Source organism: Homalodisca vitripennis, chromosome 2 (assembly GCF_021130785.1).
Source record: "Homalodisca vitripennis isolate AUS2020 chromosome 2, UT_GWSS_2.1, whole genome shotgun sequence".
In the NCBI taxonomy this organism is placed as follows: domain Eukaryota; kingdom Metazoa; phylum Arthropoda; class Insecta; order Hemiptera; family Cicadellidae; genus Homalodisca; species Homalodisca vitripennis.
Window position 1 is genome coordinate 211,008,590 of NC_060208.1, and position 19,306 is coordinate 211,027,895.

Genomic DNA, 19,306 nt, shown 5'->3' on the forward strand with positions numbered 1-19,306 from the left:
GACATAAGAGACTGGAATAAGTATAATCTTTCGGTACTTGCAATACTTCCATCTCTTACTTTCTCAAGCAAAATAAGATTCCTTAGGTCCTCTGCTTTGTACATACTAGCACATTATACATACTTCTATAAATTACTACTTACATTATGTCCAGGTGAAGTTCACGACCGAATGTCCAGCCCAGGGGAACCGTAACTACATCGCTGTCAGTGAACTTTACGTCCGGAACTTCGCTGACAACAACGGGGAGTTCCAGCTGGAACTGAGCATGGGCCATGTGAGGACGATGTTCGACACCGACTTCCGCGTCCCTTCATCGATATTCGGCCACCAAATGCCGCGCCAGCACCACCAGAGCGCCGCCAAGAACCCGCCACAGGCCACCAAACTAGAGACCACCTACTTCACCTACGGCGGCTTCGACTGGAACCTCGCTCTTTACCCTAACGGCATCAAGGATATTCACGGTAAGAGCTGCGATTTAAGTGGAGCTATTCTGGGTCAAAAACTAAGTGGAAGATATACATTCTGACATTAAAATATAAAACTAAAGTTTTTATAGTGTTTACTAGTTGAACTATGGAAAAAATCATAGGCTGCAGCATATGCCTTTTGTGTCCAGACGTTTACCTAAACAGTTTATAAATATATATCAAGAAACCACAATAGAAAATGTAATACTAGTGTATTATTTTTTGTAGTTGGATTTTAAAATCATAAGACAGAGTTATATTGGAGTGATCACTACAAATAACTAAACTGTACCACCGTTTTGGCCAACAAAATAAACATGATTTTCGAGAAGTTTTGTATGTCCACTTCTTCATGTTTCAAATCCTAATTAATGCAGTAGTCCATAATCCAATACAAGTAATAAAAATTTTATAGACTAATAAAATGCAAAAATATCAACACAAGTTGTATACATTAAAACACAAACTTTTTTCCCATAACGATGTAAAAGGTGTTCTTTAAACTAACCATAATCACAAATTAAGTAAAAAAACATTCCTCGACGATCCGTTTGCTGTTCATGGACATTTTATACGATTAATTATATTTAGGCACGTATAATCTCTCTCTAGAAACGTAATGATTCAACTATTTGTTGCTAACTCTAAGAAGTTTAAGTTACAGTAGCTCTTTCTTCAGATTCATTAACTCATAATAACAAGGCAACTTTAAATAATACAACCTTCGGAATAGAACTTCCGGTTAGTATTTCTTAGAATTGACTCGTTCTCATAATCGAATTATGACAGAATAAGATTATGTTAAAATTGAAAACCGTTTTAAATACCAATGCGATTATTAAATACTTAAATTACTTATACTAATATATTTTTCAGTTTTGGAAATTTTTATAAAGAAACTCGCCTGGAATGATTATCTGTCATCTTATTTCTATTTTGACTATTTCCTTTTACACGTCAATCCAGGTTAGCTGTTACGATTATCTATGTTTTACTACCATAATCACTCTATATTCCAATTTATTTAACGTTAAGCTTCTTTGGAACAAAGTTCCATCCGTTTAGGTATTTTATACTAATAGAACACCCTTTCTTGCATAAAGCGGTCATTTAAAATTAATATTGTAGGGTTTTTGTCATATGACCAGCCTGAAAAAACTGTTTTTGTTCATCCACGACATTTTTTTGAGTGAAAATGAGGTGAAAAAGTCTCAAAATATGCAGGTTAACAGAGATTTTTATGTTCCTTGAGTTAATTTTTAGTTTTCAGATTACTACAGCACTTTTCTTTGTATGACATAAGCACAAAATACCACTTTGACTAATTCAATCATAGATTTTGCATGTAATTACAGGAATAAAATATAAAAATGAATTTGCATTTCCTCAGATGCTGATGAGAACGGCGTCAAACTTCGGCCGATTTTAGAGAACAGCAATGAAGGTTAAGTTATCAATCACTGTGAGAAAACCACCTCATCTGCTAGCCCCTACCCTTACCAAATAACCGTGCATTAGAAAAAGCTAATGACAGTTATTAATCACCTTTTTTGGAGCCACACGTTTTTGTATGAAACTTATGTAGCATCGATCTATCATAAGTTGCACACACAATACCCTCAACAGGCATAGTTTTGATCAATGTAGAGATTTGCTCACATCTATTTGGTTAGTTTCAACATGTACTTTCAGTTGAGCACCAAACAGGCGACCCCTATTTGCACCATTGTTTAGACAGTCCAGTGTTCACTTTTCACCCCTATACATGGATTCTCGTAGTGTTTTTTAGGTAACTAGAAAAATCCTTCACTCACTTTACAAAACTCAGGTATTTTAGTAAAAACAGAAGTTGAATAGAGAATAAAACTTTAACAATATAAACTGTAGTAGGCTATTAGGGTAGATTTTATGTGAGGATTTGAATTGGTTTTTACGAACTAGTTGACGCATTCTTAGGCAGTTTTAAATATCAAAACAATAGATCAGAAAAGGCACAGTATTAGATTTAATAGACCATAGTCCACGAGTCTAGAAACAATTTGCATAGTATGTATACAATCTTTTCTGTTTCTTGAAATAGATGTAGAAATTTCCACCACGAAATAAATCGGTTGTCAGCCACCCTAACTTTAGGGAAGGTATCATAAAGGTTAATATCCTGAAAGGATAATATTTTTCCAATATCACGTCTTTCTTAACTTTCCACGATTAAAACCAACCGTCAGACAAGTAAGCTTACAAACATTTTTAATCAGCGACAAGTAGAATACGCAGGTCCTTAAGATGGTGGCTTTCATTTCTTAATCCGACTACTATAACTATTATTTGTATGTGTGACGATCGGTTTTAAGTCTACCAAGCTAAAAAAAAACAACTAAAAAAATAGAAAAGTAGTCGCGGGACTGACTGATAGAAGTGACTCCTTCTTATAACGGGATGTGAATATAAATCTTGGGAATATAAGTGTTACAATCCTATAACTTGCAAAATTTTATATACAACAGCAGTTTGACCTAGAGAAATTAAAATTAAAATATTTTAAATATATATATATATAACCAATTTTTATAACTTTATGGTATAAAATCAGATTACCCAAACTATTAAAAACACGCATACCACCATAATTTTTTGACTAGTACGCGATTTACGATTCTTGAGGTTATCCGAAGAATATGGTAATCTGTAATCCTGTATCTCAATAAATATGATTTTTTTCCAAAAACACTATAGAACAATTTGTTTAAATTAGTAAGTTTAGTGTAGCCACTGAAATAGAACTAGCGTAACGTGGCTTTTATGACGCGAAACGACAGTTTTCCCCGTGCAAAACATACATCCATAGCCCGCCAAAAGAAGTAGTCACTTCAATAATGTGGTTCGTACTTTTATTCCTTTCAATATCCTCCTATTCCGACCTTCACCAGAATTAACGTGGCTGGCGATCGATTTCTAACTTAGAAATTTATCTTAAAATTAGGCCTTCTATCGATATCTGAGGTTATCTTGGAAAAAAGATTCACCCCCGTTGCGGAGTTCAAATCATTTTCACTTTTGAAGTAAAGGGTAAGATGAACCTAATTCCAAAATTGTATACAATTCGGTTCACAGTAAAAAAATTCTGAGCAATAATGCTTCAATGACTGCACTATCACCTTCACGCTGCTCAACAGGGACCACTTCAGTCATAATGAGGCGTTCTCAGGCAAGCAGGTTAGTCCTAGCAATATAAGTCGTGCACAGCACACGTAGTATAGTGGAGCACCTCGGAGGCTATGAGGGTCTATGTGGACTTCACCTTCACGCTGCTCAACAGGGACCACTTCAGTCATAATGAAGTGTTCTCGGTCAAACAGGTTAGTCTTAGCAGCATACGTCGTGTACAGCACACATAGTATAGTGGAGCATCTCGGAGGCTATGAGGGTCTATGTTGACTTCACCTTCACGCTGCTCCAAAAACACTATAGAACAATTTGTTTAAATTAGTAAGTTTAGTGTAGCCACTGAAATAGAACTAGCGTAACGTGGCTTTTATGACGCGAAACGACAGTTTTCCCCGTGCAAAACATACATCCATAGCCCGCCAAAAGAAGTAGTCACTTCAATAATGTGGTTCGTACTTTTATTCCTTTCAATATCCTCCTATTCCGACCTTCACCAGAATTAACGTGGCTGGCGATCGATTTCTAACTTAGAAATTTATCTAAAACTATTTAAAGAAAAACCAGGTTGTGGGATTGTACAGCATCTTGGTTCTTGGATCCTGGACTGTAATGTGCAACGCATTGCATGGTTCAAACGTGTATGATCTTTGAAATTAAACAGGCAATATTGTACCTTTAAAATTACCATCCAGTAAAGAATTTGAATCTATGTCACAATTTCCTCCATCATGAAACATGTGGTTGAAGGATTCTGGCCACAAAGCAACGCTATTTAGTTGACCAGATTAACTATAACTATCCCCCATCTAAAATCAGTTTTAATGCTATGATTTAACATAGTTTGCATTATTCATGCATTACTCTGCGACTTTCTTCCCTAATCACATCATTGGAAAATAGTTTGTTTCATTTGCCACTTTCTATATCTCTTTAGTAATATTGTCATGTATCTTGCTTTATACAGGGTGTAAATTTAATCCTGATACGCATGGATATATTCCAAATATATTGAGATATCGATGTAAACTCTTCATCGTAGCTATTAAAATACTTTTATAAAACTCTTTGAAGGATAAACATATTTTCCCTCCTTCTCCCCCCGCGGGTGGTAGAGGGAGGGTGACTATAAATTTTAAAATTGCAAACCTTATCTTGTAACATGTCATTTGAAAGGTAAATTGAAAAGAAACACAATTGCATGAATAAAAAATCTCTAGTAAAGTTATGGACAAACAACGCGTTACATCTAGGGGTGTAAATTAAATCCTGATACGTTTGGATATATTCCAAACAGAATGAGATATCAATATACAACCTTCAGCATACTTATTAAGTGGTTTTTTTTTGAGTTACCATTGTGTTTCCGTTAAATATACATTTAAAGTTACATATCCCAAGATAGGGGTTTAAATTTGAAATTTTAAAGTTATCCCCTTCAGCCCCCCTTTGAAAAGATGGGTGAAAATCTTGTCAACCTCAAAACATCCAGGATAGGGGTCTTAATTTGAAAATTTAAACTGACCACTCCTTTTACCCCCATTAAAAAAGGGGGGAAATATTTTTATTCTTCAAAAAGTTCAAAAAATTAATTTTAGAGGTATGGTGAAAATTTAACATCGATAACTCAATCCGTTTGGAATATATCCAAGCGTATCAAGACTTAATTTACACCATATATATGGAAACCCATTTCACAGATCATTTTGATGAATAATGTTCAAGTCCCATTTGATTTGTTCTGAGTATTATGCTAAAGAATGAGACACATTCTTTATCCTCACTATGTATTTTTTTCTGAAAACTCAAGTCTTAATAAAATATCTTTACCGGACGACATAACATCATATTATACCTTGTAAGTCCAATCTCAAGGTTACTAGACACGACTTATACGGTATTGATGCAATGTTTGATTTTACAGATGGGCGTGTCTCCGTGTATCTAAACCGTTGTACGGGGTTCGACCATCAGTGCAGGGTGCGGTACAGCCTGGTGCTAGGGGATGGCCCGAGGAGGGTGGACTCTGGACCTGTAGACGACGTCTCCGACTCTGACGGCAAAAGCTACGGGTGGCACACCACAGCGAGGTTTCAGGATCTCGTGTATAAGGTCAGTTACGTAGTTCGATTATATATGTTCATATTATATATATATTATATATATATATATATATATATATTCTATCTTCTTCCATGTAAGTACGAGTAGTGTGGAAAAATGTCATGGTGAAGGTGAAAATCAATTTAGACACTTGCAAAAATATGCAGTATGTCGTGTTAAGTTTTACAATTTTAACACTGTAAAATATTCATCCCTATTTAAGATGTACATCCGTACATTAGTGGTTGCTAATGGTAAGAATTAAACTAATGGATTTTCCAATTTCGATGGAATTTGACATATTGTCGCTATATTTAAAAATATCCTAGCACCGTTTATTTTTACGACTACCTTACTGCATCTCCTTCGATTTTAATAGCATGAATCTAAAAGAAATGTAATGAACGTTAACGAAACCTAGCAACTATAACTGTACAAAATCACTTTTCAAGAAATTTGTCTAAACTTTAAAATACGGTTAAATATGAATTTAATTTCGGTTTGGTCCAAGAAGGGATGTTAAAATTTTTTAGTTATTATAGTGAACACAGCCTCAGACTGTTATTGAAACAACCATAACTGTACTGAAAACAATATACTTCTAGCGCTATCTTTAAATTGATGAAGTAACACTACATCTGCTGGTGAACCTGGCGTTAGCTATTTCTCCTACTTAGCCTTGAGGTAGGTGAGGTATTGTGAGGTTAGTTGGCAAACACGATGAAAACCTTTTCTCCTAATACAGTATTGACGTCTGAAAGTTAAGGTTTGAGCAGACGTTGATTTTCCCTGAATACCGTATTGAGGTCGGTGACATAATGTTTTAATGTTTATGCACGATGATCAGACTTGTAGTTAAGCTGGAGGAGTGATGAAGATGAAGCTGGTATTTTTGAAATGCTCCATTGCAGTGACCGCGAAAGAAATACAAATATGCTCACAGTTTATCCCCAATAACGCAATAGTCATGGCTCAAAAGCTAAGGCTAACAAGCCCTCTATGGCACAACCTGGGGACCAACGGCTTAAAGGTGACTTCCGATCCACCACCAATGGCTAGGCAGACGGGCTGCTTGCAAGGACAGGATCGCGCAGCTGTCACCTATCCAAGCAGCAGCCACGTCGGACGTTGCTTGACTAAGTTATATTGCATAGTGTATATGAGAGCGTGCCAAATCCAAATTGTATTTGTTTAAAACTCCAAAAGTAGCCTTTGAACTTGATTCCTAAAACAATTTTCAAAACTCCTGCTTCGGCATAATGTTAAATTTTTCATTTAGTTGTCGGTTAATCATTATCCATTAACGGCTTTTTGAAAATCGTTAAAAGTGAACCAATATTAGTATGATTACGTTCCCAATTATAGTCCAACTAGAAAAAGTTTTACTTAGAAGTCTAAGAAGGACATTTAGTTACCAAGGTTGAAACTTTGTTGAACTTAAAACAACCCCAAACCTATCAGCTAACTGGCCAAGTTTTAGACAAAACTTTTAATTAGTTGCATATAAAAGAACGCAAAATATTTTTATACAACTAATAACAGGTAAGAAGTGTATTTAGATCAAGAGCTCTCAATCCAGAACAAATCAGTAAGGTTCCTGCAGCTCAATACAGAGTTCATTGATATTTCAAATCAAAGATCCATTGTGCGACACGAATATCAGTTGTACTCGTAACTTGACAAATAAAGAACCTCTCTTGACATGAGTTCGCTTTCAAAGGATATTCATGGAGTTAATATTTAATAAACAAACGCTGTTACCGCTCAGATTTATTTGTTCGTGCGTTTCATTCAGAATATCCAGTCGTACCAACTGTATTTTTCATACATTAAGGGGAAATCTATACCTTTACATGCTTACAGGAACTGTAATAAGCAGGATATCGTAGTAATTGACAATAATTTTGCATAAGATTCTTAGCTTCACGAATTATTTGCAGTTAGATGTGCTAATTTTATTGATGAGTTACCAAACGTTGTAAGCGACACTAGAGTTTCCAGTTTTATAAGATTGTTTAATAAAGCAGCTGCTTGAGAATTAATAGTCACTGCAAGCGCTTATAGTAGTGTTACCGCAATATTCTCTGCTCGTTTTCACAATGGGAGCTCCCTAATAGAAATGTAAATCATAATTAAAATTTTAACGTTTTCTATTTGTATCTAATGCGTTTTACAAGTATGTTTTGGATAAAGTACCAGATTATCATTCATGCTATGGAACACAATCCTAATTACCATACGTTGTAATTAATATTACATCCGTATAGTACATTTTATGGGAACCATTTATAAGAGGGTTCTCTCTACCCCAGTAGCACTTTTATTTATTATACTATAAGTTATTGAAAGAAAATGATCTAAATCAAATTGGTAAATTTTATTACCTTTCCAGGAATCAAACCCTTGACCTTTAATAGAGGCCACAGCATTTCTAGTTGCCACATAACATGCGTTTAGCCTGAAAGAAAAGGATAATTAGAAAACTATGTTGTTTCTAACTTCAAGCGTACGTGTTTGCATAGAATAAAAGTAGTTGAAACAACAAAAAATGTATGTTTCCAAGTTGGTGCGTTAAAGTTCTCTATAGATTACCAATTTTTAATTTTGATATATGCAATTTCAAGATAATCATACAACTACAGAACAATCAACATAAGTATATTTAAGTAAAGTAAAGGTGCCTTATTTTACCAGGTGAGGTTAGGGCTAAGAAGCCCTCTCTAACACTTAACTTTGGACCAATGGCTTAAACGTGACTTCCGAACCACCACCAACGACCGGGTAGGTGGGCTGCTTGCAAGGACAGGATCGCTCAGCGGTCACCTATCCAAGCAGCAGCCACGCTCGACGTTGCTTCATTTGGTTATCTTGCGATAACCGTTGTACCCGCTACACTGCGCCATTGACCGTAATATATGGAGTGTTTCTCTTCTAGATTTTCGTGTTAAATACTACGATAGTCTCTACACATACATTTTTATAACTTAAGTATAAAATGTTTATCTTTACACTACTAAAGAGGTTATTTAAAGTACTACTGCTACATAGCGGTACATAAATCCCTCATTAACTCTGACTCATGGCACCGCAGGGATCTGTGAGAGTGCACCTGGAGATGCTGATGGCCAACACGCTGAGTGAGGTGGTGTCGACGATCGTGGTGCAGCACGCCTCAGCGGCCGGCAGCAGCGGGAGCAGCAGTGGAGGAACACACGGTGTGGTCGTGGCGGCCCCGGCTGTCACTCAGTGCTATGACAGGGACAAGCAGGCGTGGTGTATCAAGAGTGACTGTCACTCGGACACTGTCAGACTCCACATGGTCTACAAGGACATCCACAACGTGCCCAGGAATCACCTCAGGTCGGAACCTCTTCACCACCCTCCAATAGGATCTGATAAGTGTTCAAAAAGGAACTATGAGCAATTGCTTACAATATATATTATTTTTATGTGTTATATAATGTACACTATATGCTACTGATTTACAAAATTGTTTTTGAGTACGTGCTAAATGCTGAGTTGCAGGAACCCTTATTTAAAAAATAATAAAATGAACTAAACAGACTAGAATTTAAAACCAATGGAAGTTAGGAGCTTGGCATGGGTCCCAAAGAACACAATTCAAACTTAATTGTTATTGCCTTGCAGAAAAATAAAAATAAAAAAACTATATGTAATACCGCCTCCACCACTGTAATGCAATAATCCAGAATTTGCGAAAAGACAATATTTTTGTATTGTGGATGTATGGTCCAAGTGTCTTTTGCAATTAGTTTTGAACTATCTGTAAATATAAAAGGAATAAAAAAAACATTTAAATTATTATTTTTTATATTACATTTTTGATTCGTGAATTTAATTATTTATTGTTTTTTTGTTGCCTTTCTGTTTTAATTCAATACATTTTTATGCCTATTTAGATGGTTTTATCATATCTATTCTGCATAGGGTAGACACCCTGAGGCAAAAACCCTATAATCAGGTGGAGATAAATCATTATTAAGAGGTTGATTACGTACGTTGTTATTACATGAAGTAAAAGATAGAGGATAATCTAGATAGAGGAAAATCTTTTTCTATATTCAAACTACGAGTCTTAAGCTTTTGGCATAATACGATTCCTCCAGTTCCTTACGATTTCCTGTTCTTTATTCTCCATTTTATATCATCATGCTTTTTACAGGTACGTCTGTTGGATGGCCTATCTGCTGAGGTACGACGAGGAAACAAGAGAAATGGTGCCAAAACCGCTCCCTGGGGCACCCTTCAGCCACTATTATGCTCAAGAGAATTCCGATGAAGGTATCATCATGGAAACTGACGTCGGCGTTAAGGAAGTATGTAGATCTTTAGTGAAATCTGTATTTTACGATCAGATCACTTGAGATTATGAGACTAAAATATTACTTAATATTAATTGAAAATCGGCCCAGAATTGGCTAGATGTAATGGGTAGAAAGGATACACCTCTCCCTGAACAACCCAAGGAAATAAAGTACTAAATTTATTCAGCTAAATAATATTTTTCTTGATTTAATACTTTTCTTATAAAAGTAAATCTTGGATAAAATGCTATTAAATCATTTTGAACAACTCTTTTATATATAAATTAATTTTAGTGAGATTTTCCTCTCTAAAACCAAGTTACGTTTGTTCTCATCGAATCTATCTTTAAATCTATATTTCTGACTTACATTAATGCTGTTCTACTAATTTAGTTTCTCTTTTCAATTATATTTACAACCATATTACAATGTAACTGTATCAGATGTTAAGTTCAACATATTTTTAACATTAAAGCTGATTGGGTTAACATTAAATAGACTAGGAGTCCCAACTGTTATTGTAATTATTCTTGCAATTTAACTAATATTCCTAATAATAATAATAATATATATATATATAACTAATTTGTGTAACTAATGGTCCTGTAGACATTTTATAGTTTAAATATTTATTTTAGGATATTTACAAAACTTGTATGCACAAAAATACTCAACCTTATGTTCGAATGTATTATTTAATTACAATAATCGTAAATATTAAGATTACATTTATGAATACCTAAAATGTATATTTTCTTCTGAATATTTCTTTATGTATTGCAGATATTCAAATTTAAATTGCAATATCAAATAATAATTCTAACGCTAACAATGTCGAAATTAATGCTTGTATCAATATAAGTCGGGGAGGTCGTTTGTTTTATACTGACGTATAGAACTATTCAACAAGGGAAACTGAAATGTTTTCTCTAAAATACATCCCTCTCACCGACCGTCCAACGGCTGAGTTTTTACATACATTTTAAATGAAGGGACAAATCCCTCATCCATATTAAACACTCGATACCCTGACTTGTCCCTCATCAACAATCCTGACCATTACACGTCACGTGACTCTCTCACGTTCACGTGTCAGAGTTGTTATACCTGGAAACTGGAAAGAAAGAAATTACCTCCACTTTTTAAAATAGGACAAAGGTGGTAAAGTGTTGAACTTTCGGCGCCGTCCTATTGATTTAATTATTATGGATAAAGTAAAGCAATGTGATCTAAAATTCTAAAGGTGGGGGTGTTGCAATTTTTTTGAAACAAAAGTTTCACTTCCGTTACCTATACGATAAGAGAAACGGACGATAAACATTTTGGAGCAGCCATGATTTAACTTCAAACCCAAAATTCAAAATTGGTCGTCATCGGCATCAATAGGTCTCCTAGTGGAAACGAAGACTTATTTTTTCAAAATTAGAATCCTTGTTGGTAGACCTGACTCACCATGACCTTGACTTCGTCCTGATGGGCGATTTTAATATTAGCGCTTTGGACAACAACCAACAATCCACCAAAAGTCCAGCCTACTTGCTAAGGTCTTTTGATCTTGAATTATTAATCAAAATCCCTACAAAAATAACAGTAACGTCACAATCGGCTATCGATAATATCATTTCCAACCTTCCCAATGTCGCAGTGTCAGTGGTTAAATAGCGATTTCAGACCACTATGGTCAAGAAGCTATAATCAGCGGGAAGAAATTCAAATGCGAGCCCAAAATTGTTGAAACATAGAAACAAGGCCAGAAAATATTGCCATCCTCAATGCTTCACTTGCAAAAGAGAAGTTGGAATTTTTAAATTCTTCTCAATCTGTAGAGCAGCTGTTCACAATTTTCGACAATTGTCTTAATTTTCATCTTAATTTCTGCTGCTGTAAAAAAAACTGTCAAAGCTTGTCATAATAACATGAAAAATAATTGGATTACCAAAGGCATCCTGATTTCGAGAGAAAAACTTAAATTTTTCTCCGAAATTACCAGAAACACAAAAGAAAATAACTTTAAAGTTTTTTTCTGGAAGTATAAAAAGATTTATAGAAAATTTATTCAAGCTGCAAAATCATATGGTACATTAAATTCGATAAAGTCTTCCAAAAATATTTCAAAAACCATTTTGGGGCATTATTAACAATAAAGTCAAAGATTTGAAAAAAGTCCAAATTAAAACTGGGGATCGAATTGTGGATGATGAGATGAGGAGACAAATGAATTTAACAGGTTTTTGGCAAATGTAGCCTGTGAGCAGGGCCCTCGTCCGTCATAACATCAAGTAAAACCCATTCAAAGACAAAGTCCAGTAACCTCAATGGTCTTGACACCTGTCGTTGAGAACGAGGTGGATAGAATCATTCAGCAGCTTCCATCGAAAAAGTCCAATGATACTAATTTAGTGTCGATGTGGCTCATCAAGCAATGCTCTAAGCATATTGTGAGGCCTTTGACTGTATTAGTTAATCTGTCATTTAATCTGTTAAAATTAGTTTGCTTCTCAAGAAAGCCTGTTCCTTTATAGTCAAAAGGTTTCAGTCTATTTTCCGCTAGAGTTCTTAAGTAGTCTATTGGTTTGTCTCAGTCCCTAATTATTGCACAAAACGTCTATAATAAGATTGTCTTATATTTTATTGAAAGAATACTGTCCTCTGGACCCATCTTGATTGACGTCCTATTAAGTGTCGGCTAGATTGGTTCTCTTTAAATCTTGAGTGCTCTGCACCCAAAGGAGGGTATTTTACTTTAGCACATGTAAGGGTTTGCTTACAAATCCGAGAGCACACTGTGAGAATTCAGCGCTGTTTATGGGGCTATATCAAATTTCTTTTAATTTCTATTGAGGTGAACAGTGTGTATTTTTGACGCTTCTGCCTGAGATGGTGCTTAATAGTAGTCCGTGCCCATATACCCTTGGTCAAGGCTCTTATCGGTCTTCGATTCTCCCAATACCAATTAATGCAAAAATTGTATTAGTTAGCATCAAGTTAGTCTCGGATGTTTATTTCACATTCCTTCTTAGTGCTCACAATTACCCATATCAAATGATTTTCTCCTCAAACTATTGGTGCTCTCAAAATACTTTCCCTGCTCACAGAATCAAAAACTAGGTGGTAGTGATATAGTGGAGCAATCTGTACTAATAATATTTTTTCTCGTTATCCTAGACTTTTCATTTTAATTAATGTAGCATTATTTCAGTGCCACACCCAATCACTCATTACAGGTGCACAGTCCGATGTATGACGGAAGAATTATTGGACATTGATGACTTGAATAAGTAAGCTAAGAACGAGTTAAATTGTTGTTATTATTCACAAAATAGTCGCTGAGTTCATCTGTTCTCGGAGTTCAAAGCCAATTACAAAATCTCGTTATTTTCAACGTTTTCCACGATATGTAAGAGAAAGGCTCTTTTATTAGTTTTCTTTTGAACTATTTTACATTTTATATTCAGTTTGATTTAAAGAATCATTGTTAAATCATTCGTCTTTATCAATGTAACTTTTCCAAACAGACGACTGAAGATACGTACATGTTATGTCCACACACTCCACGTGCAGTTCACTGCACTGACAAAAACGTGTAAGCAAGAGAATCGTTGCTGACATTTTTCAACGTTCACAATTTAAATACTACACAACAGATAAAAGTCGTTTCGGGACCTGTTATCCGTAGTTTTCTATGTTATTAACGTGGCTGTTTATATCCCAGGCGGCAGTTCATGTGGTATTTAAAAAGAAGTGTATTATTAAGCTCCCTTGTTTTGTACAAGTAGGGATCGGAAACATCACCATAAATCAGCCTTAAAACTATTTTACGCCGCTTCTAGGTTCGCAGGCTATATGAGATATTGTATACCCGTAACATGAGGCATTCAGGATAGTACGAGGAAGTGCTCGTAACCCTCAAATTTTGTTGAGGAAGTGCTCACTTTCTCTGTCATAGTATTCCTGTAGCTCTGTGCAGACCCTCAACCTTTTTGGTTGTAGCCGTGTCAACTCTTTCAGGACAAAACTTGTACATGTTTTGCGATACTTCAACTTGTTTTCATAATTTTATGAACCGTACCCATACTCAAATGAACTTTTTCAACTATCATTTCCACAGTGACTCGGTGGTCAGCACGAATTACGTCGTCAATTCGACTTTCCAGTGAGGGATTTGAAACTTCAACTGGTCGGCCATTACGGCGTTCGTCAGTCACTGAGTCTCGGCCATTTTTTAACTTTTGTACCCTACTTTTCCCTGTACCCTTTAGTCATTCTAGAATATATATTCACTCGTTTTTCACCTTCAGCAAGTAAAAAACGAATAACAGAACGTTGTTCAACTAAATTGGAATTTTAAAGTGGAATTTCCATAATTCAATGTAATTTGCGGTTATAAAACAAGAATTTTAATTAATTAGCTGATTGGGATTATCCCAGTAATGCCAACTTAAAGCTAACAAGTAAAATTATCCTACCAACAGTTCTCTCCCAAGATCTATTTGTCTCTTTAATTATTGAATGACCTTCGAATTACCTCATCTTTTGTGGTTGTTAAACATTAAACATTTTAACCAGTGGTCATCGAAATTATACACATATTATACAGACTTTAAGAGCTCCGTATCAAGACTCATTCCAAAATGTTTAAATCCCCTGGCAAAGATAACTAGATATGATTATTTAACACGAAAAGGTTTCTTATTATACTGCAACTCCGAAATATAATATTCAAATACGGTGGACTTCGAATTATCTTGCATAAACATCAGGTCTTAATCGGATTCAAATTTTAAGAGTTACGAATTTTGGAAGTTGCAATTATTTATGTTTAAATCGAATAAATGTACAAGTTAAATTTTAAAGTAACTAGCTCTACTAGTTAGTTTGTGATTAAATTTATAAATCGGCTATCTATACGTCTGATCTGACAGCAGTGTCCCCCCCCCCCCCCACCCCCCCCCCCCCCCACCCCCCCCCCCCCCCACCCCCCCCCCCCCCCACCCCCCCCCCCCCCCACCCCCCCCCCCCCCCACCCCATCCAAAAAGTTAATCAAAAAACTGATAAACTTTTCTAGATCAAAACCATATTTATTATGTGTTATCTAATCCCTTATTTATACAATATTTTAGTAAAAATGTTGTATAAATTAGGATATAGTCTAGTTATTATATGGTTGGATCTCAATTTATCCTTTGTTATATTTATAAAAACTGTTGTTACGTTTCAAAGGAATGACGGTAATATTTATTTATTAAAAAAGTGCTTGTTGAAAATAAATCCGAAATATTGTTTCAAGAGATTTAAATTTATTTCGTACCAAAACCTCTGGAACTACACGCAATGAAATGCGAAAATCGAAAAACCCAATCGAATAAGTTAACCAATGGGAAAAAGTAATAACACTAATTTGAAACATACGAGTACGATTGTAATCAAAGCTGTATGTAACATTCATTTCTCAATTTAGGTTTTGTAACCGACTAATAATCTATATTTAAACTATGACCTATAACGTTTATAGCTATTCAAACACTGTTAAATCTAAAATAGTATTGTTTATTAATAAAAACGTACAATAATAGTCACATCTTATCCCTCAATCAGCCACCAAGTGCACTTCGGAAGATAGAACACGAACACCACCAGTTGCAGGATCTCTAGGGGTCTAGTTTAATCCATTTACACGCCATGTCTTATGTGAATTGTAGGCCATGCGTCTGCCATTGCTATCGATCGTTTTATTTTCTGAGGTAAAGAGAGAGAGAGAGAGATTGAGAGAGAGAGAGAGAGAGAGAGAGAGAGAGAGATTTGTTGAACAGAAAAACTATTACTATTTCTTCATTAGTCGACATTGTTCAATTTTCATTCCTAATATAGGTCTAAACTCTATTAGTGGATTTGATAAAATATTTAGGTTTTTATCAATATTACGATTTAAAAACAGTTATTTTACTAACTTTTACCGTTTTTATGAACGTGCTCGTGACAAATTCTTACTATAACGTACTAAGTGGGTTAGACCGGGGTCCTAAGCTATTGACTCTGTGCCTGGTTGATTTAGTGACCTTATCCTAACTTTTCGGCGCCAGACACACCAACAGTCAGCTGATAAACCGGCAACTTTCCGCCAACACGACTTGAGTGAAAAGTAACGGCAGAGATAATGGGACTACTTCCCAGATAGCGCGCTACTCCTGCTTTCAGTGCGGAGATCTCGTTTTAGTTTTTGAAGATTTTTAATGTTTTTATTCAAACGTGCTTTTTACTTTAACAGCTCACAATTTTGTCATTGCAGAAAAGATTTTAGAAATGAAGCCTTAAGCTTATGTCTAATGTAACAGAAGTCCTCCCGTATTTCCCGCAACTACAGATGACAATTTAAATCGAAATGGGTTTTACAACAATAAAAAAGTATTTTTAAGGTGAGTAATCAATTACCTATTAATAAAACAATCCAGAGGCTTTCACTATGTACGCATTTCTATATTGAATAGTAGATAAAATCCGTAAAATAAGTGTAGTCACTTGCTAGGTCACACAAATTTTAATGTATATTTTATCTCATAATTCATGTTCTTTGGCTTAGGCTTTAATCAAGTAGAGACTTAGTTCACTTAAAATCTAACAGAAAACCGAAAGTACGTAAGTACACTTTTTATATAAAGAGTAAGCTATTCTGTCATATCAAACAATCGATCAAACTTTATTTGTCGGTCACATTATCTTAAAAATGTGTGACAATGCACACATATTAAAACACTTGCATATTTCACTTTTCAACATCTGTTATCCATCAGTTAGTCTGTTTCGCCACGCACTGGTTTTGTTTTCTGATCAATAATTGCTAAACTTGTTAATTTTTCTTTTTTTTTAACTCTATGTTTAATTTAATAGTAGATCAAGTAAGTATTGTATGTGTCTTGAGCCTTATGTTGTTGGTATATGTATGTATGAATTGGCTGTTTGCCGTTAATTAAATTAAATAATAATAATAACAAAGGTCAAAAAAGTTTACACTAGGCTACCTCATTTTTGGACATAGCCTGGTAAGCCTAAATATTCTCCTACGCAGTATATATAGTTCTTTATTAATATTTTTTTAATACATTACACGAATAACTTCAAAAGTAGAACATGAATATTACATAGTAAAACATTATAAAATTTAATATGCAGATACTGAAAGCTCTTCTGGGTCAAGCTGTATGTAAACTTATCATTGAATAGCCTCTGTTTGTTCATAGTGCCATGCTTAGGTGCATCAGTATGGTCGTGAAAACTACATATATTACCTTTCAATGACAATAAAACAGATCAAATATACATTGATGGCAGTTTACAGGAAGGAATTTTACAAATAATTCTGCTAGCTTGTTTTTGTAAGATAAAGAGTCTTTTGTCAGATGGAGAATTTCCCCATAAAGATATTCATAACTTAAATGGCTAAAAGTATGATCATAGTACACAGGTAATAAAATATCTACAGCTACTTTCAACACTTTTAACAAAAACAACCCCTTCGCCACTAGAGTAGCAACATGATCAGTATGAGTAACCCGTCTTAAATGATCTTGAATAATCATACCCAGAAACTTAATGGATTTAAAATTATATACGTTATTACAAATAATAAATTGTAGATAAACAATAAATTTATTGTTAACATAACCAACGTTTTGACAATTTGATGTAGCTTATGTTGAAAATATTATCTCGCAAGATATAGTCAGAGTCGGTGTTGGCCAAACTCTTTGTTATAGAAGAAGGCTTGCAATCACTCGGAATAATCTGAGGAAAATGCGTAAATACATTCTGATGTTGTGTTATTTTCCTTATTGTATTACACGCAGTATTGTTCGGTTCCAACATGCTGGACACTGAAAATACCTGGAATATATCACACTTATCGACATATTTTTAGTATAGCATTCACCCATTCCATCACCGGTATTTAAACACCAACATTTTAAAGTTTTCACTACAAATATGTTTTATTACTAGTTATAACAATTCAGATACAAATGGAATGTGACACAAATTAGATAGAGATGTGACAAGCTGCATTGCAATTGTGTGACAGAGAGTCACCACAGGCTCTACCATGTGGCAAGTGGAACCTGATATGAATAATTGTATGCATTTCTAACGGCGAGAGCGTATGATGTGTTACGAACGTCATGCATTACAGGTGTAACTGCGAGCCGCAGTCCGAAAAACCTCACACTTCGCTGAGGTTACAGCTTATATGTATCCTGCGATTGCTTGTTACAGTTGTGTTTATTCATAAGGACGTATGGAAAAATGTGACTCCGACATTAACGCTCAGCCTAATCAGAGTAACGACCACCATCAACGAACTCAGTGGCGTAACTAGGTCTTGGATTGGAGGGGGGAAAGAAAAAAGTGTGGTAGAAGAGCACACCCCACCGATGGCATGGGTGTGTAATAAATCTGATTTAATCTAAATATAAATAAATTAGATATGCTTCATTTAAAGTAAAACATTTAACGTTAGTATTTCAAATTGTATTAAATATATACATACAGGGTGTATATTATGTCTGGAAACACCCAAATATATCCTTTAATAATTTAAATATAAATTTGAAACCTCTTACAATCGTGATAGAGATTGGGCATGTACTTTTTGGAACAATGTTTTGTTATGTCACACCAACGGGGGACGTCCTGCCGAGGGTATCGTGAATATTCTTAATGGAAGCCTATACCTTGTGATACATAATTTTAAAGGTAATAGCTTACTGAATTGAATGCCACAAACCGCATCTCAAGGGAATTATTCTATTAGAAAATAGAGCATTTTTAGTATTGAAAAAATTTACTGATGTTCAACAATGTAATTTTAACATGGTTCTTGCCACAAAATGTGTTACACTAATTTTTTAGCATTTTTTTAAATGTTCAATTAAATAAAAACAAAAATTTCATTTTTAAGCTGGTTCTATTAGCACAAATTTGCCAGTTTTTATTACAGTACAATTATGGAAATACTTATGTTATTGATTTCTTATTACAAATAAAAAAATAATGTATGCTGTTAGAAAAGTCTTACAACAAACGTTTTACCTGCATTTGGTGTCAAAGCAATTGTTCGAACTGTGTTCCTTCTACGGTTTGGACAATGAGCCAATCTTGTGTAAAATGATTCGACAGAGTTGCCTAACATTTCTTCAGTTATCAAAGCAATCTCCTCTATAATCCTGTTTCTTAGGTCTTCCAAATTATGAGGC

The 19,306-nt window shown here is 34.8% G+C and overlaps 1 protein-coding gene across 1 annotated transcript in view; it reads left to right on the forward strand.

Annotated features, from left to right (window-relative positions):
- The window catches only part of LOC124355986, a 76,706-nt gene extending 66,583 nt beyond the window's left edge, over positions 1-10,123 (forward strand). Inside the window, exons 3-7 of the mRNA XM_046807134.1 lie at positions 155-467; positions 1,864-1,917; positions 5,560-5,747; positions 8,830-9,098; positions 9,922-10,123. Of these exons, the coding sequence (XP_046663090.1) occupies positions 155-467; positions 1,864-1,917; positions 5,560-5,747; positions 8,830-9,098; positions 9,922-10,123 (1,026 nt within the window). The remainder of the gene's footprint in view (positions 1-154; positions 468-1,863; positions 1,918-5,559; positions 5,748-8,829; positions 9,099-9,921) is intronic.
- The last annotated feature ends 9,183 nt before the right edge of the window (positions 10,124-19,306 follow it).